General features: G+C 34.9%; 2 protein-coding genes across 3 annotated transcripts; one reads left to right on the top strand and one right to left on the bottom strand.

Moving 5' to 3' along the window:
• Nucleotides 1-364: 364 nt before the first annotated feature.
• On the top strand, nucleotides 365-718 carry LOC114734199 (vegetative cell wall protein gp1-like). Its single transcript, XM_028921790.1, has one exon. It carries the CDS (start codon nucleotides 365-367, stop codon nucleotides 716-718), a length of 354 nt encoding a protein of 117 aa, XP_028777623.1.
• A 6,531-nt stretch (nucleotides 719-7,249) lies between these two features.
• Nucleotides 7,250-25,605, bottom strand: LOC114734588 (vesicle-associated protein 4-2-like). 2 transcript variants are annotated; one of them, XM_028922313.1, is made up of 8 exons: nucleotides 25,184-25,605; nucleotides 23,585-23,655; nucleotides 23,283-23,364; nucleotides 23,064-23,176; nucleotides 22,535-22,612; nucleotides 22,168-22,287; nucleotides 21,590-21,658; nucleotides 7,250-7,261 (listed from the first exon to the last, which is right to left on the bottom strand). In XM_028922313.1, exons 1-7 carry the CDS (start codon nucleotides 25,413-25,415, stop codon nucleotides 21,593-21,595), a joined length of 762 nt encoding a protein of 253 aa, XP_028778146.1. In that variant the 5' UTR covers nucleotides 25,416-25,605; the 3' UTR covers nucleotides 7,250-7,261; nucleotides 21,590-21,592. The 2 variants fall into 2 exon arrangements, with proteins under 2 accessions (XP_028778146.1, XP_028778076.1); XM_028922243.1 differs by lacking the exon at nucleotides 7,250-7,261 and having other exon boundaries at nucleotides 21,295-21,658.
• Between the last annotated feature and the right edge of the window lie 1,398 nt (nucleotides 25,606-27,003).

Genomic DNA, 27,003 nt, shown 5'->3' with positions numbered 1-27,003 from the left:
GCACAAGATGAGGATCCCTCTACCTTTTAGACCCTCACAAAAGGTGCCTCAGAAGGACAAAGGGAAGCAACCAGCTGTCAGTACCTCTAGGACTCAGGATGAGACCGAATCCACTACAGCTCCTTCTCATACCCCTGGACCCTCATTTATGGAGAGATCTCTCAGGGAGATGTTTCAGGCTGAACTTCAAGAGTTTGAGAAGAGAATCTATGTCACTGCCTGAGAATATGGGGAAATCTCAGACAGAAAAATTGAGGGCATTTCCAAAATCCTAGACCTTCACCGACAAGCAATGATGGTTTTGGAAGAGGAGGTTTCTCAGAGATTTGATTATGTTGATAGAGAGATTCGAGAGCTTAAAGGGATGGTAGCCTCTCTCTGCAACAACGTCTCTATCCCCAGTACTACTTTTAGCTTTGAGGACTTACTCCATCATCCACCATCTCCTCCACATCATGAGCCTGGACCTTCTACCTCCCCTATACCCACTTCTCCTATTTCTACTTCACCACCAAAACCCCCTACTTCTCCCACTCCTTCTCCTACTTTGGCTCTGATCACTGTTCCCCAGTCGGTTCCTTCTCTGAATATTCCACCATTCTCTCCACTTTCTCACCTTCCACCTCTTCCTATTCCACTGCCCATGCCTACTGTTTCTACTCCTTCCCCTTCTTCATCTAATGCTGATAAAAAGGGAGAGAAGGATTCTGATGCTTAGTCTCCTTTTATGATGTGTTTTATTTTTTTCTAATGTTTAGCTTCTTACTGTTATGCCTTTTTACTTTTATGTATTTTGAGTTTTACGTACTGATGTATTCTGACAGTTCATGTCTTCAGTAAAAAAATTTTCTTTTTCTTTCTTTCTTTCCTTTCTTCACTTTGATCTATCAAGTACCTCTACTGTTTTAATTTTACTAATTCTGATGTTACATGGTTAATGTTTCTCACCTATGTTTTGTCATCATCAAAAAGGGGGAGAATGTTAGGATTAAGGTTTTGATGATAACAAAGTAAGTAATTTGTGTTTCAGTATGTTTCAAGGTTTTATCAATAAGCTGATAGATAATATCTCTGTACAATTAAGTAACTTAGCAGAAACTTTGATCGATAACGTGTTAGATAATGTGTTGATCGATCAATTGGTCAATCATTCTTAACTTAGTCGTGTATGAAAGTCTGGAGTAAATTATCGAACACTTAATCGATAATCAGGATGATCGAATATCGGGATACAAATTTGATAGGCATTTATCGATCACATGATCGATAAACTGATTATCGATGAGAAGACAAATAAATGGTAATGCGCCCTACTCATTCTATGTTTTGCTTTAGTCACCATTTATCGATCACATTATCGATAATATGATCGAACACTACTTCATAACTCTGGTTGCAGGTATTTACTTCAGTAGCTTATCGATCACCTGATTGATCAGCAAATTATCGATCACATGATCGATAATCAGCATATCATTGTTAAATCATGGCTCTTCGATAACCGGATCGATAATCAGATTATCGATAATATTATCGATCACTGCACTTCATGTTTCCTTTGTTTTCACATAACGTGATCAATAAATCAGCTCTTTAATTTTACAAGAACGTCTTTATCGATAACATTATCGATCAGCCATTTATCGATCACCTATTCAATCAACCTACATAGCCTGTGTTTTTACTAAATCTACTTTTGCTTATTGATTATTGATAAGGTTATCCATCATCTATTTATCGATAAGGTGTTCAAAAATTAGTGCTTCAAAATTTATTTCTATAACACTTTGTTTATCGACAACCTGATCGATCAACAAGTGTTCGATCACTTGTTCGATCATGAGGCGATTTCCGTTTAAACTTTAACTAAGTCTCGATGTTTCTCTAAACTTATCATCTATTTCATTCGAGCTTTTCTCAGCATTCATAAATGTCTTAATTCACTATTTAAAGAGTTTCAAAATCAGAAGTGACTTTGATCTTCTTTTTCTATGCATACCAGTATGATGTCACTATTCCCTTTTATCGATCACTTGATCGATAAATCATTGATCCATCACTCGATCGATAAACTCAGTTATCTGTTTCAAAAGCTTTCACTCAGAATAATCGATAACCTGATCGATCAAGCGTAATCGAACATCACTTCGATCAAACATGATCAGTTATTACCCAGCACATTTAACTACTGATTGATTCTAACCGTTAACTATGAATGGTCATTTTATCATTTATTCGGCTCTACTTTTGACCTTACTCTGCAAAGAAAAACTTATTGAATCAATGTATTTTTGTAGATTACAAAGAAAAACCCAACGGCTCTCCAACGGTTGTCCAAGTAGCCTGTAACCTACCTTGTCAGAAGCATTAATGGCGAAAACCATTGCAACTGAGAAAACACGCAACCGGACTCTCAACGGCTGGAAGCTCGTCCATCTAACGGTTACTAAACTACCTCAACTATAAAAGGCGCAAAGAAGCATTAATGAAAAGATTGAATACGCGAGCTACCCTCTGTTGATTATTTACTGTTGCATTTAATACTCTGTTCTTCCATAATACCGAGCGTCAGTTATTATCATTTATTCACTCTATAAGAGAGTTTACTTATTCATCATTAATCACGTCTTGTGTGATACTCAAGAGTATGTACTCTTGAGTGGGCTTATAACCTTACGGGAAGTAAGCGGGAGTGATTGAGAGTATCAATTACTGTACTGAGGCGCCAAGAGCCCGATCAATCTTGGAACATAGTGAAATACTTAGAGGTGTTCTGAGGACTGGACGTAGGTCAAATGGTTGAGACCGAACTAGTATAAATCCTATGTCTTCCTTTCTACGGTGAAATCTTTCTAACTCACACTCTTTGTTTTCAATAGTTTCATTGTTTTAATTTCGTAAAATTTTTATAACTCACCCAATTCACCCCCTCTTGGGTGAGACTGCCACTAACATACTTTACTTTTCAGTATGAGCATACTCTAACATGCATAATGCCTAGCATTTCAATGCAAGTGCATGCTCTTACTGGTTGCTATGTCTGTAGCATGCCATCCAGACATCTTATCCCTACAAGAGGGAGCCTCTCTTTCTACTCGCAGCTGCTTCTAGAAGTTATAGGGAGAGGACTTTTGAGGTTCTTTTTCTTTCTGCTTGCTCTAGTACTCTGCTAAGCTTAGGTACATCTAAACCTAGCTTCGTTCTTGGCTAGTCATACTTCCATTGGGTAAGGTCAACTCCGCTTGTCTTGCCTCGGCTGCTTCCCTTGCCCACTCGGATAGTGCATTTTGCTCTATCTTAAGCAACATCAATTCTAACTTGGAGGACCAATTCCCATTTTCTCTAGGAAGATTCCTGGCCAAGAACTTATCCCTTGAAAAGGGTGCCTCTCAACCTAAACCCCAAGTGACTGAGTATCTCTTAACATTAAGGGGAACATGCCAACCTCTAAGCTAGTTCCCTGCATAGCTATCTGTCTCGTCCTCTTCTTCTTCCTTAAGACATTTCACTGGGGCTCTCCATCTTACTTCACTATCTTAAAGTTTCTATTCATCTATTCCAGGACTTGAGATAGCTACTCTATCATAGTGCCCTAGCCCTAACGAGGTTGTAAGAGTTTGTCTAACTTAGGTTGCCACTTACACTTTCTTAATGGTGTATAGACTCAACTCCTAACTGTCTCATTCAATTCCTTATCATTACTCTTCCTCTTGAGGGGGAATCTAATAACTTCATGAAAGGCATACATATCAAGTCTAAGGCAGTACAACAATGCTCATAACTAAGCTAAGTCTTCTAAAACAATTTACAAGACAAAAAAATGACTAGCACCTGAATCAAACATTGCAATCATGGGGTGGTTATTAATAATGATCATGCCTTAGATCATTTCCAGAGACTTCCGAGTTTCTTTCCCTGTAATGGTAAATACTCGTCCTCAGGTGCGCGGCCTTGCCTTTTCTATACTCTGCAGACATTCTCTTACAAAGTGTCCAGGTTTACTGCAAGTATAGCAAACATTCTGTCTGGCCATATATGGTCTGTTACCGTGATTCTTACCACAGGTTGGGCATTCTTTGCCATTTGAGGGCTTGCCTCCCTTCTTGCTCTTTTGCTTGTCCTATAGCCTCTTCCTCTTCCGTTTGCATCAGAAGAGGTGCCACCCTGATCTCCCTTCTCTAACTTGGGAGTAGACATCAAATGATGGTTCAAGCTATTCATCGTACTTCAGCAGGCCTCAATTGCCTTGTTGAAGCGCTCGAACTGCCTAGAAACAATCATCTCCCTTAAGGACTGCTTTAGTCCTCTGACCATCTTTTCTGTCATCTACCTTTCATCATCTCGGTAACGCAGGTAACTGAAGTAGTGGGAAAGACATCTAAACTTAACTAAGTACTCATCAAATGACTCGTTATTCCTCTGTTTCAGGGTTAGGAATTTTGCTTCCTTTTCATCCCTGGCTGACCTCAAAAAATATTTCTCATGGAATTGCTCTAGGAACACTTCCCATGTCACCCTCGTGTCCCAAGCATCCAGAATAAGTTTAGTATTCTTCCACCAGCGGTCAGCACCTTTCTCTAACTTGTAAATTGCCATCTGGGCTTTCCACTCCGTCAGGCAGTCTAATACTTTAAAGATCTTCTCCAAGCGGTTAATCCAGTCTTCTGCCGCTTGGACGTCAAACACTCCATTGAATGATGGCGGGTCGTGCTTGCAAAAGCGAGTCATCCATTGCTGGATGCTATCAGGGTCTACTGCTGGCATTGCCGGTCTAGGCAATTCTGTTGCTTGTGCTGCTGAGGTTTCTTCCTCTGGTTGCCTCCTGTAGAGGTTAGTCATTGCTGCTGTTACTGCTGCAGCTATTGCTGCATCCCTCTCTTGTTCCTGGCGAGCTTGTACCATCCTCATCTTCTCGATGGTCTTCTGCTGTTGCTCGAGACGATCCAGAATTATTTGTAATGGGTCGGGAGGGACCCTTTCGTCCTGATCTGGGGATCTCTCTGGCGAAGGGTTTCGTCAAGTTCTAACCATCGTATTTAACTACTCGGATAGTATAATAAAGGAACAAGAAGTAAACATCATGCTTGGATTTCATTTATAAAGCATTCAGCATACAATACTTATGCATCAACTAAAGCAGCAAGTTCAGAACATACATATGAAAAGCAAACAACAATATAACCAAGCATCGCCAGCCTAACCTACTATGGTTAGCTGAAACAAAACATGTCCTATGTTAGTGTTACGAGGATATAACTGTCTAAAAGTAGTGTAACATAACAAAGTTTTCAAGGCACTGGATGTAATCCTCAACACCTAAACCCACTATCTGGTCCAGGCGACAGAACTCATTCACCCATGAGGGTAAATATGGAAGCATGTCTGTCATCATGTAAACCCAGTTCTAGGTATCTAGATAAAGGTTATCTGGTCCATAAGTATGATATAACACCTTCACTCCCCGAAGGTAATCTAGGTAAATACTCGGTTCTTGCTGATCCTCATCTTTCTTAATATGACGACCCAAGAACTCTAACTTTCCTTTCAGCTGCTCATGACTATGGATCCTAAGCTCCGTTAAAGCAGGGTCAGGCATTGCAGGTACCGGGGGTTTCACTGGCCTGGTACTGGGTCCGGGAATGTCTCATGGACGCACCTTTGGGATAACAGGCTGTCTGATGGATTGAATGTAAAGGCCAAGGTCCAATGGTTCCTGGTATAGGCCAGTTGCAGGATCTATCAGGTCACCGGGTCTAGGTAGGTACAGTAATTGTTCTTCAGTAATCCCTAAAATGTTAGCCCAATATTCTGGATAAATGTTGGACCCCTTTACTGAGTATCCTAGGTTAGCAGTCTCCTTGGTCTATTTCACCAGATCCTCCTCTTTGGTGAGATCAATTATATTAGTATCCCAATCATTAACTGAGGCCTCTGATCTAGCATCCCAATCCATTGTGTTTTCCATCTCAACTCTTGCAAAAACTTGTTAGTTCCTCTTTGACCAACCCCGTTAACTAACAAGTAACAGAAGCAGAGTGTTCTATCCTATGCCAGAACCTCCACTCTGATACGAAAAATATCATACCTTACTATCAAATCCACTTAGGATTTAATTAAAACCATTTTAGACCATATTGGATGGTCTTGGGCTCAAAAATTCATGAAAAACGCTGATTTTTTTATTTTTACTGTTCATCGGGTAAAAATCCAGTTTTCTAGCCCAACTTCAAAAATTCATAACTTAATCTAGAAAAATCAAAATGGAGTGGTTTGAAATTCTATAAAAATATCTTTGAATTCTCTTTCAGGAAAAAATATTCTTGTGAACCAATTCCATTGGAAAAAGTGTCAGGTTTTTGTGAAAATCATCTTTGTCTATTAGGCAAAAACCCTTTTTCCATATTCTGAACTTTAAGTTTGAAAAATCATTAAAAATCGTTTAGTTAGCCATTTTTAACGTGTTAGCTATCAAAATAAAGCTTAGAATGTGATCTACTAACATGCCAAATTTTGTAATTAAATGAATTCGGGAACTTAATCAAAACGTCATGTAAAGGTGGCGGTGTCAGTGAAATTACAGCACTGCCCAGCATAATATTACATAACCCAAAAGTCCATGAATTTTTTTTTGATGGTATGATACCATAATTTTAACCTTCAATCTGCAGCGTGTCCTTAGATGTTTCAGGTCCTAAAATATTAGATTGCATTTGGGGAATGAGATTTCATTGAAATCCCAATAGCAAATTAACCAACTATATCATCAACAAGCATCATCATTATGCATAATTACATTAACTACTATTGTTGAACTAGCATGCTTATCATTTGGCAAACTCAATCATGCAAAGGCCAAAGCAAGTAAGTGTAAAGAGCACCCACATCACAATCAAGAAAGTTCATCCACATAATAGCAATTAATCATGCAATAATCAATAATGCCACGTCAGTGTTAGTAGTTAGGTTCAACTTGCTACCTTGTTCCAAAAGCTTGAGTTTTCTTTGTTTCTCTTCTTCTCCTTCACAAATATCAAACCCTCACATGGCATTCCACCAAAAAGGGCAGCAAGAGTCATTAATCAAACCAAGTAAAAGCAAGAACACAACTTAAACATAACTTTTGTTCTTTAAAGCTTCCATCTTTGTTCTTTCATTTATGACCTTTGGTTTTCTATAACCCTAAAATTGCTTCTTGACTTATTCCCACATGATTTTTCATGTAGATTCCAAATATGTGCTTAGATTTGAGAAAATAAAATTCCTCCTTTTAGTTCTCTCTTGACCGAACCAAAGGGGTCCTTTAAACAAAAATTACAACTTTGATTTTTAATGCATCCAACACTTGTTCTTTAGGTTTATCCTACACCATTTTTCATTTTGAGTACAATGAAAGCATTAAAACATTGGAAAACACATCCTAAGGTCCATTTACTGCCTTGGCAAAAATGGTCCATATGATACACAACCAAGAAAACACTTCAAAAATCAACTCACAACCACTTGTAACTACTAGGATCTATCATCCTTTGAAGTGTTCTAGTAAGTGTGATCAACAAAACTTCTTTCCCTACCATATATACATTTCGTCCAGCACCCAAAGAAGAGAGGGAACAGAAATTTTTAACCATACAAAGAAAGAAAACAAGGCAATGATCCATTTAAAACCAAGAACTAACCTTGAATCCTTGGTTGTATGATCAAGTTGGTAGCTTTTCCCTTGATTTCCCCTTGAACTCTCTCTTTTCTCTCTTGGTTCCCTCTTGGACGAAATAACATCTGAATATTAGGGGAAGATGAGTTTGTTTAATGAGCCAAAATATCCCAACCACCATCATAAATGAAATTCCAAGTGTCATTACCCCCTTTAATCTTACTTTCTCTTTTATAATTAACTAAATCCAAATGAAATTAATTACCAAAAGTCAAAATCCTCTCCATTAGAGGAGTGACACTTGGCAAGTTGAAATCCTCTTCATTAGGGGCTTGACACATGGCTAATTGTGAACCATTTGAATTGCAAGACTCTAGTCTTGCTTTATCGGTGCACTTTGACTCAGGGTTTAACTTGTTTTCTATAATTATAGTATTTTGGCCTCTGCAATTATTTTCTGTCAGATCCCTAATTTATTCTCCTTATTTTTATCTTCCCAAATTGCCCTCTTTGTCTCAAAATTAATTTTCCAATAATTAAATAAAAAGGAAAACTAATTTCCTTCTCTTTAGTGATTTTTTCATCTTTCAGAGGAATTAGGAAAATTCTTGGATACTTGAGGGTCTTTTTTTAATTTCATAATCTCTTATAATTCCTTAGGACATCAAAGAAATTTTCTTGAAATTTTATTCTCCTTCCAAATATTTATTTGGAATTTTCCAAATAAAAGGCCTTAAACTAGTTTAAATCGCTCTTAAATTCCTTTGTAATTTCTCTAAGGGTAATTTGATCATAAAACCAATTTTATAATCTCATATAATTCTCAAGAAATATTTTCCTTATTTTTTCTTAATTTCCTGAGGCTTGGAAATATTTTTCCATGATCATTCTTGACCAATTTTTCTTAATTAGTCAAACTTTTCATAATTGGCTTGGAAAACTATAATAATTATTTTCCACCAAAATTCTTCTATTTCTCCTTTTCATTTTTTACCCTTAAATATTTAAAAATATCCTTATTCCTAAATACCATATTACTGGATGTGACATAAAACATTGTAAAATTCAATACACAAAGAAATCGGAAAAAAAAATTACAATAGGCCCAGCTCAAATTTAGATTAAGTGCGCGTGACAAATGTAGGCAGGCAACGATTCCTTTTTTGTCTTGAAAAAAGTATTTCAACTGTGATTAAAACTTTTCACAATTTTAGCATAAATTTTTTATCTGATTCTTTTAGCAAAAGCAACAAGAAAATTCAAATTATGCATTTTAGCATGAGATTTCATCTAAGAGAGGAGGTGAATTAGATGATAATAACAAAAATTATAATAAGCTTTATTGCTTAACAAGGCATACCAGTTTGTTATGCGACTAGCCTTTTCCAACATTTGGAATCAACGAAGTACCTCGCCACCCAAGTGCACAGACACAATAATCGATCGTTGGGGATCAGCTACTTCATAGAACATGAAATATATTGCTCGACTTTGAACAGCCACCTTATAACGCATTAATCCCTTCAAACTTTAACCTACTTGTTCGTCGCCTTAACAATTGTAGTGTTTGGAGGAGAGAGTCCTTTTGACAACGAAGAGCCTTCTGAGCTAGTACCCGATTGTTCAGCGTACGTCGATTGAGATTATCAACTGATTCAATCAAAGGAGTATTTGTATTAATATTTAAAAGTGATTTTACAATATACGAGTAGATATACGAGAGGACTTTTCTTTCTCTTTGTATGAAAGCACTTTTTTGAAGTGTTTTTTGGGTTTCCAAACACTGCCCAGGACTTCCAGTGGTACTCCGTATTATAAATCGTCTCTAGCATCCTCGATAAATCATTGGTCTTCTTCTAGTCAGCTTGAGTCTGGTATTGTTCGCCATTTGCGCTGTCTCAACAAAGCACTAGATGTGACGCTCAATAAGTTTGCAACAGAAAAATGTGGAAAATTCTGATATTCAATTATATCTCAACGGCTATATAATTCAGTCATACAAGAATCAATACACAGAAAATAAGGAAAATATCACAGTAAAGCAACACGAAATGGTTGGGGGGGGGGGGGGAAGAAAAACGCTGCAGGGGAGGAGATTCCTTGAGAAGAGAGAAGATCACGTAATCCAATTCACACCCTTCCCGTAATGGCTCCCGTCGTCCCCCTCTAATTTGCAAAGCTCATGTTTTCTTCCTTATCCTTTGTCTCTTTTGAATATGAAGTATTACTTCTAATCTTTAATATAAGAATTAGTTGAATATTTAATTTGATCATAAATATAAGACATCAATTTACTTTATTTTCTATATTTTTTTCAAAATACCCTATGGGTTATAAAGGATTCCTCAAAATAACTAATTTAATTAATTTTCTTAAGATCTCTAAATTAGTTATTTAGCTTTTATAATAAGGACCACAGGAAATAGCTTCAAAACGTGCAACAAAAAAGGTATTTTCAAACCAAGCAAACAAATAATACCCGCATCAGAGAGCTTGAGGGACCCGCTGAAGAGACAATTATGACAAGCCAACTTACAAGTTCACTATTTTTCCATCATGATTGGAGTAATAATCCAATCACACAGAATGTCAAGCTTCAATTTTACACAATCCTCTTCGAGGCTTTTAATATAATATATTTTCATCAAGACCTTGTGGGTGAGCCTAAGGCCATTCAATACCCATCCTCCTGTTGCCCATTGTGTAAGGACCCTTTTGTAAAACCCTTTTGCTTAAACATCAGTACTTTTCATAAGACCACTACTATGGTAGAAAAGGAAAGATGTACAACCACTACCATAGTAGAAAGAAATTGCGTAATTTTAGAAAATTAACATTTAAAACTTGGTTCCACCTCAAATGCAGTTGCATGCAACTAAAATAATCCATTCATATTCACTGGGCCTCCGAGCCTCCGGCCCGGGTAACACACACATCAAAATCAGCCCATCAAAATAGTTTTTTTTTTTTCCACCAAGTAAAACATATTCCATAAAGCAATAGCAATGGCCTCCGGCCAACCAAAATAAGGAAATACATTCTATTCAGTTTACAACAAGGCCGGGTAATCAAAAATACCAAAAGCGGTCCTACATGTGGCAATATAACTACTACTCATACATATACAAATGCTAGAGGCCTAAAGCTAACCCAGCTCAAGCCTCTGCGTCTCTTCCCGAAGGTGCTCGCCTAGAACCTTCTCCTGAAAACATTGTAAACCACGGGGTGAGACAAAGTCCCAGTAACCAGCCTTTCCAATACTAGGTACTACTAAATAGGTGCTCGTGAGGTGTCAAGTGGGGCAGTTCACAAATAATACATAATGATAGCCACAACAATTTATGCAAGTGGAATGATGCAATCCCATCAACCAAATCCCTCACTTTGGGGGATTTTCAGGAGCCGAACCCGGCCTATCCCTCACTATGGGGGACGTAAGGAGCCATAAAGGCCTATCCCTCACTCTGGGGGACGTAATGAGCCCGAAGGCCTATCCCTCACTATGGGGGACGTAAAGAGCCAACCATCATGCATTAATGGAGGCCTTACCACGTGGTAGCAACAGACAAAACTCTCACCAATTTCCCAATTAATGCATCATGCTCAAATCATAATCAAGAGTAATAATCATTTCACCAACAACCTCATTCAGTGGCATATCTTTCACAATTCCACAAATTCATTCATCATAATTCCAAACCCCACAAGACGGTTTTCCATTTTTATATACAACATATATTTCGAACACAATTACTATTTGGAGCACAAAACACAAATCTACTCACGATACCACAGAAGCAAGTACTAAGGATTGGAAAGTGGTTACCTCTCGCCTGAGCAAGGAATAACAATCAACAATGTGGCCCCGTGCACCACCGAGACTCACAACCGGTCTACACAAGCACACAAGCACACAAACACACAACCAACATATATTAGCTTTCAAACTAATAATGTGGCCAAAACAACACTTGGGGACACAAAATTCCTATCTCCCATCAAAACTCTACCCAACTCAAAGGGTATAACTATCAAAACAACACTCCAAAGTCCTCAAAGTCTATTAAAACATCAAGCCTCCTTCCAAGCATCAATTATAGTTCAAACCTCAAGGGCCCACTATAGGAATTCAATCTCCAACAACCCATTTGAACAATTAAGGTTCCAACCACAAATCTAAACCGATTAAACATCCAAATTAACCCTCCTTAACATAACCCAATTCACAAAACTCAAAATCAATCTCTACATTATCATCCTCAATCCCAAATCATCCAATTCCATAAACCCTAACTCCAAAATTCAAGATTCTTTAAATCCAAGGAAACTACACCGATTAAATACTTAAACTAACCCAAGGCAATCAATTAAACTCAAAACAATCGGTCAAAAACCTCAGTTAAATCACAACTTAGAAAATCTAGGGTTTCACCAAAAATCCTCAGAAATTTCTAGGAAATTCTAAGAAAGAAAGAAGATTAGAGGTTAAAATCACTTACTTGAGGTAATGGATCCTTAGAAATGCCTTTCTCAAGCCTCCTCCACGAAACCCTAGCAGAGCTTCTCTCTCCTCCTTCAGATTTTTCAATTTTCGCACATCTGAACCCTCCAGCGATTATATAAAATCGCGACCTTTCGCTGCGGCGAACTCCATATTCGCCGCGGCGAACTAATCCCGAGAGGGATTACTCGCCTGAAAAACCGACTTCGCCGCGGCGAACTCCAATCTTCGCCACGGCGAAAGCTTCCCGAGAGGAAACTCTCGCTCGCCCAGACAACCTTCGCCGCGGCATACCCTACCTTCGCCGCGGCGAAACCTTCCCGAGAGGGAAGCCTCGCTCACCTAAGCAACTTCGCCGCGGCGTCCCCTAAACTTCGCCGCGGCCAAACCTTCCCGAGAAGACACTCCCCTCTGAAACCCCCGGTTCGCCGCGGCGAACATACCCTGAGAGGGGTATGTTCACCTATGCCTCCAACCAACCTCAAATCCAACCTAAACACCAAGATCAAGATTAAATCACTAATTTATCCTCAAAATCAACCCAAAAGAGGCTATTAAACCCGATGAAACTTAGGATGTTACACATTGTATGACATATTATTTTAATTTTAAAAAATACTCAATTTTTTGATTGGATGTTATATGTATGTTTATTTTTTTTCTTATCTGAGTGTTTTGGATTCGATTAAAGAAAAAGGTAAGATTTGAATTTCTATTGGAAGATCCAACGGTGTTTTGAAAAGAATTGCCTTAAATAGGAATATACTTGTACTTATATAAAAAAAAAAGGTAAAAAAAATGAAAGCATAGAGTGCTCATTGCAATTTAGACTATCTGGATTGATTTTAGATGGTCTAAATTAAATTTAAATCTTTTAAATATTTTATTTTATTTTTTATTTTAATAGATACATAATTTAAAATGAAGATAATCTTATAATTAACACTTATTTAAAAAATAAAGTTATTATTGAAAAAATTGCATAATAAAAATTTTGAATCTGAACCATCTATATTAAATTTTTGATGATCTAAGTTGCATTACAGATATAAGTACATAGTGCTCATCGCCATGATAAGCACCAAATGAAGAGCAGCGCCACAAAGGGTTGCTTCAGAACCATCAATATTGAATTCTCTCCTTCCATAAGCAACACGACAAGCTCCTCCTACCACTATGAAGATTTCGACTACGACTCACTCCGCTTGCCATTAACAAGTTATTGGTCGTCATTTTCCTTTGACGGTGACAGTATTGTAGTTAGTGTCTTGATAGGTTAAGGGCCACTATATTCATCCTCCTTCTTTACAATTATATTCTTTTGGAGACTTCTATATGACTAGCTTTTTGCCTCATTCGGAGAAGGACCATCTTTATGAATGCCACGCTTAGTCCTTCTCTGTTGCCTTTCCTTCAACGTAACCAGATCATTATTTGAAATGAACAAAGATTCGGATTGATTGGGTAGTGATTTATGTGTTAATGACATCCTGGCTTACCCAATAATAATTACAATATATAAAATTATTTATATATTATCCTCAAAAGTGTAATGTTTAAATAAAACAAATATTAATCCATAAACAAATGGAATATTTATTTCTAAACCATATATAATCCAACAAATAATAGATTTACTAAAACATAAATTAGACAGATATAATTTTTAATTTAAAATGACGTCATTTTGAGTTTAGTTAAAAAAATATAAAATCCAATTTTAATAACCAGCTCAAATACTCTTTATAGACCGGTCAAAAAAACTGGTTTATTGGTTTGATGGTATGATTTTAATAGAGAGAATCACTATTTCAAATAAGGAATATAATTACTAAAAAGTCATAATGATAATAGAGTAGTGTGCAATGACAAGTTTTAGAATAGTAAATGATAACTTCTCACTTATCATTAGGACTTATTAGTAATTATTTTCTATTCTTGGGATCTCATTGTAAGTCTCCCATTTTTTTGGTTGAATGTAATTCTCCCATTTTAATATTATTTTGCATTACTCTTAATCTCTTATCATGCCGTCTACCACTTTTTGTTTTTGTGTTTTATTTCCTTCTTTTAGAAAATAAATAAATAAAATCCTCACATCTCCCACCCACCCATTCCCGCATGCGTGTTGAAGAAATGCACTTGACAAGTTAATCACTTAACCATCACTCTCAATCTAAATTTACATTTGTTCCAAATGAGTATATCACTTTGATAGACTTTTTTTTATACAAAGTGTAAGTGAGTAGGGTCCTAGACTCACCATAGTCAAGGCATCATTTAACCATTAGTCCATTACCGTTAATCTAAGTTTATATTCATTCCAAATGAGTATATCAGTTTGAGAGTTTTTTTTTTTTTTGACATACAATCAAAATTTAGGTACGTTTGGTCTTAGGAACTCACTAAGAGCTACTGTATGCCTCCAAACTCAAAGAGTGATTGTACTTACAGATCACTTATTAATAAGATTTTTATATTAACAGTGTGATTTGAACTCATCTACGACCCTATTCGTTATGAGTTAACACCTTGTCAATTAGATTGATTTTTGTCGGCTATCACTTGGATAGTATTCTAACATTTAAGAGAAAACACATAGCAACAGTAATGAATAGTTAGCCCATGGGCAAACATTGGAACACTTCGGGCCCAATAAGTGTGACCCTTTCGGCTCTCAATCTGTCAATCAGAATGAGACTTACAATTACACATAGGTCCAAAATTATAATCATTTAACGGGTTCATAATTATTCTATTTTAGTTGTTAGTTGAGATGATAAATAGTCCTACTTTGGTAAGGAGGAGAACACAAGTTTAGATTCTAAAAAGTGCACTTGTTGAGAGGACTTCAACTTTAACACTCTCGGCTTGATAGAGATTAATCTCAAACCCAAAGTGACTTGAGAATATTCTGAGTTAGAACGAATTTTTCCCCATAAATTCCAAAGTAATTATCATAGTATTGATAGGTTCTAGAGAACATAGAATGACAAAGAAAATACTTATTTGGCACGCCGTAGTAATTTATAATTGGTTAAAATATGTGTTTTTAATCTGTTAAGCTTATAAAATATATATTTAGTCTCTTAATCTTAATACAATTAATCTTATTTAATAAAAATGCTGACTAAACAAATTTTAGTGGTCACTTTAGAATTAAATTCTGACAAAGCATACTTAAATTTTAAAAAATAAAGTAATTTATTAAATAATTAAAATTTTAAGCGTGATTTGTCATCATTTAATTATAAAGTCACCATTTAAATTTGGTGAGTAAGCATTTTATGTTAAATGAGATTAATAGTGTCAAGATAAAATGAAGTAAGCATTTTATGTTAAATGAGATTAATAGTGTCAAGATAAAATGACTAAAAATAAACTTTATGAATTTAGAGAACTAAACTAAAATTTGATATAAATTAAAAAAAATCAAATATATACTTTAGCTTTTATATTTTATAATAAGTTTACTACTAAGGGAAAAACTCTCCTCCTATGAGAGGAAAACTATCTCCTCCGTTTTCTGTAACATCCTAGATTTTAATTTTAAGGTTTACTATTGATTAAATAACGATTGGTGTGAGAAAATGATCACTAAAATATTTTGATTTGAATATTTGAGGCTTAAAAACTCTAAGAATGATGATTGGAAGTCAAATCTCTAGACATTTTAGAGCAATCTTGTGATTTGAGCATTTATAAAAGGACAAACAATACTATTTTTCAATGATTATTTTTTGAATTTGAAACTAGACACTTTAAGCTTTTCAATAAATCCTAATTTACAAAATTTGGAAATGTATGTAATTAACTATGAATTTTTGAAATTAGGCCACCTTACTACCAATAAAATTTTGAATATTTTTGGTAAATCATGATTTTACAATGCTCGAATGATAATATTTTTGACTGATTCATTTTGTAGTAGAAACTAGAGATCTCAAGCTTTCCAAAGAGTTTTCATTTGTAATTTTTTGAAGTGTGTGGAATTAATTATGAATTTTTAAATTTAGGTCATTGCTGTTGTGTCATTAGCCATGGCAAACGGCACTGAACATGTATAAGAGTCAAGATTTTGAGTTGAAAATCATAAGTTTTGAAGTGGGGATCATGGTGGATGCTCTTAGTGTTTTTGAGCTTCCAAATATCAAAGTAAGTATTTCTAACTTGATTTCTCCCATCCTCTCATAGAATTTTCAGATTTTTAAACACTTTAAGGTTAGGGTTCTTGAATGATTTTGAAATGGGGGATGTTTTGACTGAACATTTTGGGTTTAGATGACTTACATGAGTTAGGTTAAGGGTTTAATCGGTTTAGTTTTGTTAGATTTGAAGTTATATGAAAATTGAATATGGGGTTTGTGAGATATGGAGGTTATTGAAGGTTGATGATAATGTGGTGGTTTGAATAGAAATTTCATGATTAAGTTATGCTATTATGTGTTAGAATTGATGTTTAACCAGTTTAGATTATTGATAAAGCTTGAAATTTTCAAATGGATATTTTGAGAGTTGAAACTTAAGTGTGAAATTGGGGATTTTGATCAAATTGAGTAATTTGAAGTAAATGAATGATCTAAATGAGTTGATTGGGCTATTGCCACTATAACTTTAGTGTTGGAATGATTAGATGGTGATTATGGTAAGAGTTGGGTTCTAGAGGAACCTTGAGTTTTTATGTTTGTTGTGAACCACTCTATTAATTGCAAATTAATATGTGGTTACTTGCTATTATTGTAGATTGGTTATAAATTGTTGGCTTGAGCACAGAGCTTGGTTTGGTTTGCTATTGTATGGCTTTGGTTAAAGGTAACCACTTTCCACTTATTATACATGCTTGTATGATGTTTCCAGGTGATTTTTAAATTACATAAGATTTTTGAAATGCCAATGGCTTATGATTAGGCATTGAAATATATTATTGTTAAAATTGCCTTGAGATACTTTATGTTATTGAAATATAGTTATGAAACTATGATTTTATAAACTTGTCTTATGGGACATGATTTTATTAAGAAAAGATTTTGAGGATTGATATTGATAACTCAAGTTAGAAATCTTTATTTTGACAAATGTGAAAATTTATAACCTTATTGGTAAATGATTATTATATAAATCTCATGAGTATAAATACAAGGGGAATGGAGAATGTTGATTCATGGGAAGCATATTATAGAGGAAATAAGGTGATAGGATACCAATGTACATTAGTTGGTCCTTTGTGTCTTTTCATGTATTATAAGGCGATGACACCCTATTAGTGGACTAAAGGGGGAACCATACTCTAGTCTTGTGTTTTGTGAATTTTGGTAGGTCCATATTACTTAATTAGTGAGCTTGTTAATTTACCAATTACATGGGTCAGTACTATCCCATGGGTTCAGTTAGAGAAAATAAGGTGGGAGAAAATAAGAGAAATTTATGAATAAATCACTTTATATTAATATGTGCATAACCATGTGACAAGTATGAATGTTATGCTTTTGTAACCATCCCACTTGATATCTCACGAGCACTTACTGTATACTTGATGAGTAGAATTATTGGTTATTGAGGTTTTTGTCTCACCCGGTGGTTTAACATTTTCACGTGATAGCTCTAGGGTTAGTCCATTAGGTAAGGTGCTACAAGCATAGCTATCAAGTTAATCTTGTATAGCATCCTTTTGTTAGGTGATGGGTATTTGTATATTGCTACATCGGGCTCATTTTGCATACTCTGATTTATTTGAGACTGATTGCTGTTGGATTACATACTGGTAGAAGGACGAAGGCCTCTAAGTGTTTGCTTGTGGCTATGAGTTATGGATTCACAATGACTCTTGAAAATATTTTAATATCGTTGTTTTTTTGGAAAATTATGAAAGAGGATTATTCAAAAAATGTCCTACTATAAGCTTGTGGTTGAATATGACATTCTGGGCCTTGCAATGCCCAAGGCACAATTATTGTGAAACTTTGTTAATATTGGTTTGCATGTGACTATTGCAGTAAAACTCTAATATCCATCATGGTTGTTAAATGTTTTAGTTTGATTCTTTTCTATCATGGATAAGTATTGAAAGATAAGTTTATTTTTTTTAACTATGATAGCATTCTCAATGATTAGTTTAACACTTTTCTATCATGGTTAACTTTTCTTATGAATCAAATTTCTTTCATAACTATGGTAGCCCTTCTCAAATGTTTTACTAAGTTTTTTTTTTCCTATCATGATTAATATTCATAAATTGTGATTTTAACGGTTAGTAAGTGGTTAAGAAGAATGGTTGTTACTTTTTCTTCTCGGTATCCTCTCCCCAACGGCGGTTGGGGGAGAATGAGTCTGGTGTGCAAGCATGACTTAGAGATATGGATGGTTAGGGTATTAAAGAAGATAACAAGATCTGAAGCAATGCCGGCTATAGAAAGGAAGAATGAGGATTGGAGGATCAAAGCAAGATTGACGACGTTGAAAGTGGAATAGTTGACAAAAGATTTGGGATCGTTGAGGAAAGGAGTGAAGATGGTGATATTGAAGATGGTTTGGGATCAAAGTTCTAAGCCTGAGATCAGCCGGGGGGATGGAGGTTGGGTAAAAGGAAGATCAATACTTCACAGGCAGATCTACCGATCTCTCAACGTCTATTCCACTTTAGTTTGGGGCTTTAGTTTTCTCTCCTATCATGATAGGCATGCCTTTGAGAAGATTGATTTTAATTTGAGATTTAATAGTAGCTCCACTGTTTTTGTTACATCAAGTTTTGTTGCAGTGATGTGGTTTTGGAAGTTTTGTGAACCGTTTAGCTTTCTTGTAGCTTTCACTAGAGCTTCACTAAAAATTAAGAATGAGGCATGGTGGGTGTAGATGTCTCAGTTTTTTGTTTGATCTTAAAACTCAAGTAAGCGCATTTGTTGTGACAGGTGGTTCTGAAATGGGAGGGAGTGAGTTTTTATTTTATTTTTTAATTTTTTTGGCTTTGATGATGAGTTGCTGGTGGACTGGAAATCTAAAGGATAAAATGCTTCTAGTTCTTTATTTTGGCTATGCTTAGTTAGGCTATGAGTGGTGTAGCTTTCTTATTGAGCACATATCTCTTGTGAAAAATGTTGCTTAGTGTTGGAACTTAGCTTCTTTGATTAAGCTAAGGAGTTGTGGTCTTTATGGTCCCATCCCCCCCCCCCAAAAAAAAAATTCCCAATTTTTCTCTTATTCTATTTATGGCTCCTCTGGATGGATATTTGGCCATTGCTCATTCTCTGTGCTATCTTGATGATCTTCTTTGCTCTCATGGAAGAGAACCAAAACTCTTTTAGCATTGGAGGATAGTTGTGTTGCAGTTTCTGTTCTTTTGTTGTTTTGGTGTTGGACGAATATCGTTTCCAGTTTTTTTTCTTTGTTGGATTTTTTTCGTCTTTTTGTTTTCGTTGTCTTGGATTTTTGAAGTGTATTGGTTTTCTGTTTTAAAAATAAATAATGCTTTATTTATCAGATTTCATGTCATGCAGGAAAAAGTCTCATTAAGTTATATGTATATTTCTTTTGGCAAAAGAAATAAATGAGTAAATATTCCAACTTCGCCATTTTGAAAACAGACTTAATTCAAACAAAAGAATTGAACCGATGAATACCCTTAATATAATTAATTGTCGACAATGTATGCATTTTTTTTTTGGGGGATACTTTTTGTGGGGTGATATCAGGTTGCTATCAAAATTTGTATTTTATGATAAAATCAAATTCGATCCATTATGATGGACCAAAAAGTGAGATCCGCAAGAGTCGATATGCATATTTAGTCCATCATAATGATGGGCCCGCGGCTCAAATGCGCGTAAAGTTCAAAAGATTTTTTTTTTTTTTTTTGGATAAAGAGTTCAAAGGAATTTTTAATTTCACATTTTACAGATATCATAATTTAAAAAGATTTTTGGATGCCATAATGTAAAAGATTTTAATGCAGATATCTTTTCTACTACTGAAAATTAATTTTTTTTATAAAAGTATATATTTTTTCTTTTAACCTTATAATTTATACAATGTTTTGATTTGATCATTTAACTTTAAATATATATATTTTAGTCCTTTGATCTTAAAATCTTAAAATGATAATCTTTTGCAATAATTATGATAGTTTTAAAAATTAAATTTAATATAAAATAAATAAACATGTTTTAACAAGATTTTAATATCATCAATTTTTTGTCAATCATTTTAGAATTACAAGACTAAAATATATTTTTTAATATTAAGGGATTAAATTAAAACATGATATAAAGTCAAATAACTAAATATAAACTTTAATCTTTTTCTTAATAAAAAGTTCCCACCATGGTCTAAAAAGTCAATGGGAACTTATATTTTTTTTTATTTTATTTATAAAATACTTTCAACATTTTTTAATTGGACTTAAGAAAATCTTAAAACTCACTAGCATTGTCAAATAACTGCTCATAATTTAGGTAGAAATTTTTGGCTCTGATCAACCGCCACTTAGGGGAGTATGTTGACGAAAGAGGATAGGCTCTCTTGTTCTTGTTTGTATCTCTTTTCAGGTTTGAATTCAGGTTTTATTCAAAGAAAAATATAACAAATAATTTTGGGTTAAGGTACCAGCATCCTAAAATATTTTCACAGATGTATCCAACATCCTAAATTATTTTTTTAAGTGCATCCAGCACAGTAAAATATTTTTTGATGCATTCAGCATCTCAAAATATTTTTTTTTAAGTTATCCAATACCCAAAAATATTTTTTGGGGATGCATCAAGGTAAAAAAACTACTTTAAGATGTTGGGCATCCCCAGAAAATACTTCAGAGTGCTGGATGCACCACAAAATACTTTAGAATGCTGAATACATCCAAGAAAATACTTCGGGGTGCTGTATACACTTTAACCCAATAATTTTTTTTCAAAAAAGTCCTACTTTATCCATATTAATTATCTCCTTAAAAAATTCCACTCTCTTTTTTTTCCAACGAAAATTTCTACTTCTTTTTATATCAACATTGAATACTGGCAAAAGAGAGAAATTGCAATAAATAATTAATGTGATGCTTTATTAAAAAAAGCATCACAAAATTCTTCCAGAGCGTCTTATAAACACGATCGGAAAAAACTTATAATTCCAATTAATTCTTAAAGCAAGGAAATAAATATAAGATAAAAATTCCAATGAATTCTTTAATTATTGAATGATCCAAATACACTCATCCCACTCATCCACACAGGATGTTTACTGCCTAGGATTCTTCAAAATACTCCGAGTCCCCGACCATCATCTGGAATATTTTACAAAGTCTAGCACTCTAGTTTCATAATTCTTTTTTCTGAATTCAACTTCATATTTGACTTGTTGGCCAAAAAAAAAAAATTCATATTTGACTTCACCCGCTGCCAATGTTCAATTTTAGCAATACTCAAATATATTTGATTTGTAAAACTCACAAGGACACTTTATACAGAGTCTACTACTAACCCTTCAACCTGCTGTTTTGCAAGGTATCTTTCCCTTCTGTTTTTCTGGAAACAAAGGTTCATGTTATAACATTTATCAAATGTAAGAATATTGATCTAATAAAAAGAATTACGAGTATTGGGGAAAATGACAATTAAAATCCATAACTCATGTTAATGGCAGCTAAGAACAATCAAAATTTCTCTCAAAAGCTGCAGCAATAAGTTTCAATTGTCAGTTGATCCAACCATCTTTTTCTTGGTGAATAAAACTTTAGGTGAGTTATATCATAGCGTTTACTAAGAAACAAGATTCCTCGCAGCTTAAAAAAGTACTTATAGAAAAACCTTTTAAGTATCTCAAATTTGATAATGAAAATGTCTTTATAACATCTAAAAAACTAGGTTGCAACTTCGAAAAATATGAACAATAACTCTAAGAAGCACCGATGGAATTTATCCTTATGATTCTTGAAAATAACTTTTTAAGGTTATTAACTTGTTATCATTAATATAAAGTTATGATTCCTGAACTGTCATTTTCCCAAAAGATTGCAAGGAAAAAGGATACTCACCCATTCATCTATGACTTCTCCTTGCCCAATAATCTCAGAACCTGAATCTTCTGGACCCTTCTTACGAGCCTCAAGTGCAGCATCAGCTTCAGCCAAGTGCCTCTTCAATTTGTCCAAAGCCTTGATGGTACAAAATTAAATCTCATGATTAATTAGGCGATCTGTAATTAAATTGTAAGCTAGCTTCCCATAAGCAAGTACACTGAAATAGCAGATACTGAATCTTTAACACAAAACAAGAGTCTCTCAAGTCAAATAGTGCACAAAAATAAACAAAAGGGAGAGAAGTGGGGTAAAGAAGTAAAGAGAAGAAATGCACAGAATTTGGCACTGCATGTAAAGCATAGATGAATCCTTAAAGACTTACAGGACTAGCTTGTTCTGGATCTATGAACACAACCCGCAAAATCTGCTCCACTGCTACTTGGTCCTTCTGCTCATCAAACTTTTGTAGGAAAGAAGAAACACTAAATATACTAGAGAAATTTAAAACAAAAGAAGAGAATGTAGGCCACTAGAAGATCGTAAGGTTGTCAAGAAAACAGGATATAACAGAATGAGAACAACAGGAACAGAATATTGAAAAAAAAAAAAACTAATATGAATTATGAATGTCTTAAGAAAGATATTTTTGGAATTGCAGAAACATAGACAAACATGATATTTAGATATTCAAAACATAGCATAATAGTGGGTCAATTTCAATCATGTACAACTGAAATGAAACATATTTTGAATAGGTGCAAAAACAAGGGATATGAGAGCTACGGTAAACACAATAGCAAGATTTCCTCAAAGGGAAGGGTGTCCAGGTAAGGGGCAATGGTAGGGTCAAACAACATAAAGATCAACATCTTATTTTTATGACAAGGGTAAACATGGTGAGTTCAACTAACCAGCTCAGGTACATAATCAACTTCTCCTTTGACTTTCAGGCTCATGATTTTAAATTTGAGTCCACTTTTTTCAGGCTTTTCATTATTTTCCGGTGCCTCTACAAACTTAAACACTGGCAAACCAAATAAAAATTGATGAGATAAAGTTTTCCCTTTAGTAATCATATGTTCCACACCATAAGGAAAAGTAACAAGAAATTAAATGTTGATCATTACTACCAATTGCAATAATACTCTCGCCAGGTGCAAGGACAGACCCAGGAGGACGCATGAAACAGCTTTTGGGTGATGTTGTTTGGAACTGTATATACATAACAGAACAAAGAAATCAAATTTTAACGAGTTGCAGATAAATTTGTTTTTGCAGCAATAGATAAGTACTCTTCAGGAAAGTTCAGACAAAGCAGCAGCAAGGATAAATAGTTGGGCTTGATAAGTGAGGGGTAACAAAAAATGAAAAATCCAAAGAGGAAAATTATAAACAAGGTAAGAAATAAACAGATACTTATGTTTAACCATACCTTGAAAGCTACATGGGATTTGCTAGTGTTTTTAATCCTAATGGCACTCTTAGCCTGCTTCCCTGGTTCATCTTCACAGGAAGAACGGTAAAGTAAGGACAAAAATATGATAGAATGCGAGTTAAAATCATATGGGAGAGCATTACAAGAAGACAATACATAAATAAAGCAAGAAAACTAAACAGATGGGCACCCATTAGCCCGTAGGCATACACTAGATATGCCCTGTTCTGTGTCCGCATAAGCTAGTGCAATATTAAAAGACCTGGGGAAGCTGCATGATCATGCCATCTTATTTGTTGTCAAGCTCAATTTTTTGATATCCAGAAGAAATTTGTTTCTAAACGCAACTTTCTCAAGAAAACATATTTACTATAGAGCTGACATTAAGAAACATAATAGCATGAGACGGCTATTTCCACAATAGAAGTTCACCTTATCTGTCCTTTAACTCAATTACAGGCATATGGAAACTAAACTTTGGGATCAAGGTATGGAAGCTCGTCACAGTTATCCCTTTCAGAAGAGCAAATATATCATTACTTAATGCTGACACCAAAAAAGTTACGCTGCAAGTTAAGATTGTTATCACTACTTTTAACTACTTGATAAACAGAAAAATAAAATTAGAATGCCGATGGTATTCATTAATTAGACCCAGAAATGGTCCATTCCTTGCATTCATCACGTCAGAATGGCTGGGATGGACTCAATTCGTCCTAAATACATACAGGTCAACGGGAAATTAAAAAGAGTCCACTCTTGTAATACATAAACTAATTAATCCCTCAGGTTATGGATGATATGAATATAAAGGAAATGTTTTGTCCACAAGAAACGCCCAAGATAAACAAAACGAAAAACTCATTTTCTAGATATAAATATCTAGATTGAGTACCAAAGTAAGTACACTCATTCACAATTTTTCCCTCTTAGGAGAGAGCAACCCAGCGTGATGAGTTACGAAAGTAGCTAAAATAATTTTGTCAATCCTTAAATTATTCGGCAACTCATTCGCAATTTTTCCCCTCTTAGGTGAGAGCAACCCAGGGCGATGAGCTACGAAAGTAGCTAAAATAATTTTGTCAATCCTTAAATTATTCTGCAAAATTTTCCCCAACTTCGCCCCTTCAAATTCTTACTTCCCAAGTGGTGATGATTGGTAATAAAGCCTCATGTTCCGTGAAGTAATGCTGAGCAACTATCATGTGAACAAGAAAGTACCGAAGAGAACTTATCCGAACTAGTGCTACAGTCAAGAACCAATAAGCAGCGAATAAAAAGATTATTCGAGCCATCTAAAATTGAACGCATAAATATTGTTAGGCAATTTTGACCCAAATTAAATTTAACGACCAAAAATATTAACCATTTTTAACCACAGTTACTAATACTGGAGAATTCCATTTTAAGACTTGATCGCCCCATCTGATAAAATCACTAATAAAACCCAGTTAAGGAAATCATAACCAAGACCAAAGATCGTTATCAAACTCTAGATATTAAATTGCATACCAACTAACAGACGAATTCATCAAATTTTTTATAATTAAGGTATTTGAGAGGGACGGGAGCAAAAATGGTGGAAGCAGATCATACAAGGGAGGTAAAGCTTCTTGGAGGGATCAAGCTTGAGACGACGTCGGGTTGGAAGAAGCGATCGGGCGACCGAAGAAACCGAATTGGAACTATGAGACGTTGAACCCTCAACCGGAGGATGAGAAGAGGGAGCGTTAGCCGCCGGCGTGGTAGCTGCAGAATGACGAAACGGAAGCTTGAAAAACTTCCAGACCTTGCCGTCGGAGTGTGATCGCCAGTTAGATATCGCCATGCCGTTGTTCTTCCTCCCCACTCCGAGCTACTTTAACAGCATGCAGAGGCCAACAACTTCCATTACTGACTTCGACTTTGGGAAATTCAAAGTCTCCGGCAAATTGAAATGGAAAATTGAACACAGTTTCGCTCTTTTGACTTTTGATTTGACGCAGGAAGAAGCAAACGGGGACTTTGGAAAGGGGAGTACACGGCCTCATGCCCGTGTCTTTGCGTAAATAAATAAATAGTTTATAAATAAATAGTATATCCACGGGTTCTTTTTTCGGCCTGGTTTGTCCGTGGTTTCACCCCGAACATGAGATTAATCAAGTTAATTGGCTTTTTTACCCATACACTATATATAGTAAAAAAAACAAAAATAAAAACAAAAATGTTACAATTTCAAAAATATTTAAATAGTTCTTTAGGTGAATAATCTTCAAAGTCATTTTTTTTGTGAACAATTTCTTCAAAATCACTATTGGTCTGCATAAAGTGATCGGAAATCGTTCTTCTGATAAACAATTTCAAAACTTCATCACCTGAAGGATGAGTTCCCACCTTTTTTCCTAATAAATGAAAATAGAATTATTAGCATAATAATTTAGCAATCATTTGAATGAAAAAGCATGACTAAATAATCAGAAAGGGAAAATGAAGCAAAAATACCTATTGAAATTTAAAAAGACAAATAAGTCATGCAAATAAGTGAAAGAACCAAATGGGCATGAGTATGAATCTGGAATACGCAAAGTTTGGTGAAAAGACTAAAATGCCACTGAGAGATGAAAAGTATAAAAAAAGTTTTGCTTTTAGGTATTATTATAATCAAGAAGCCTTTGACAATATTTGTAAAGTGATTAACAACTTTCGAATTGAATTCAAACATTTTCGTAATGTGTTTTGTAACCTATTATTAGCCACTTACAGACTTAATGAAATTCAAGAGGATTGAGTTGAACAAAGTTACTGAATATTATGGAACATGACTGACAACTTGCGAAATAAAATAGACCATTTCCATAATGCATTTTGTAACTTGTTATTAGCTATTTCCAAACAATTTTACTAAACATATAACGTGATTAACAACTTGTGAAATGAATTTGACTATTTACATAACACGCTTTGCAACAATTATTAGCTAAGATTCAAGAGAGCAAGTCTTGACCTTTGTGTGATTTCTTGGTCCTAATGAGTTATGTGAACCTTATGGCTATGTTTAGGATCTTGGAACATCCAAGAGGATGTTTGATGATGTTGACTGAAAACTTTCATGGTTGGGAAGTCAAGGGAGTCAAAGGAAAAGCAAGAGGAAAGCTTGAAGTACAAGGTAGTGAACTTACCTATTATCATTGCTTGATGTTATATGCTTGTGTATTGATATGTACATGATGTTTGAATGTTGTTGTGGCATGTTTTGGTTGCTGTAATTGCTATTTATGATGAGTAGATTATGTTTCCATGGCCATGCATCAAGAAGGTAACATTAAGCATGCTAATATGTCATTAATTAACAAGAGAATAAGCAAGTTGTATTTAATGCATTAGCATCCATCTAGCATGATTAATGTAGTATTGTTTGTTACTATGATTCTCCCGAA

This window comes from Neltuma alba, unplaced genomic scaffold, assembly GCF_004799145.2.
Source record: "Neltuma alba isolate B1F8T4 unplaced genomic scaffold, ASM479914v2 tig00000426_pilon, whole genome shotgun sequence".
Classification (NCBI taxonomy): Eukaryota; Viridiplantae; Streptophyta; class Magnoliopsida; order Fabales; family Fabaceae; genus Neltuma; species Neltuma alba.
This window is presented reverse-complemented; position numbering and strand designations above follow the sequence as displayed.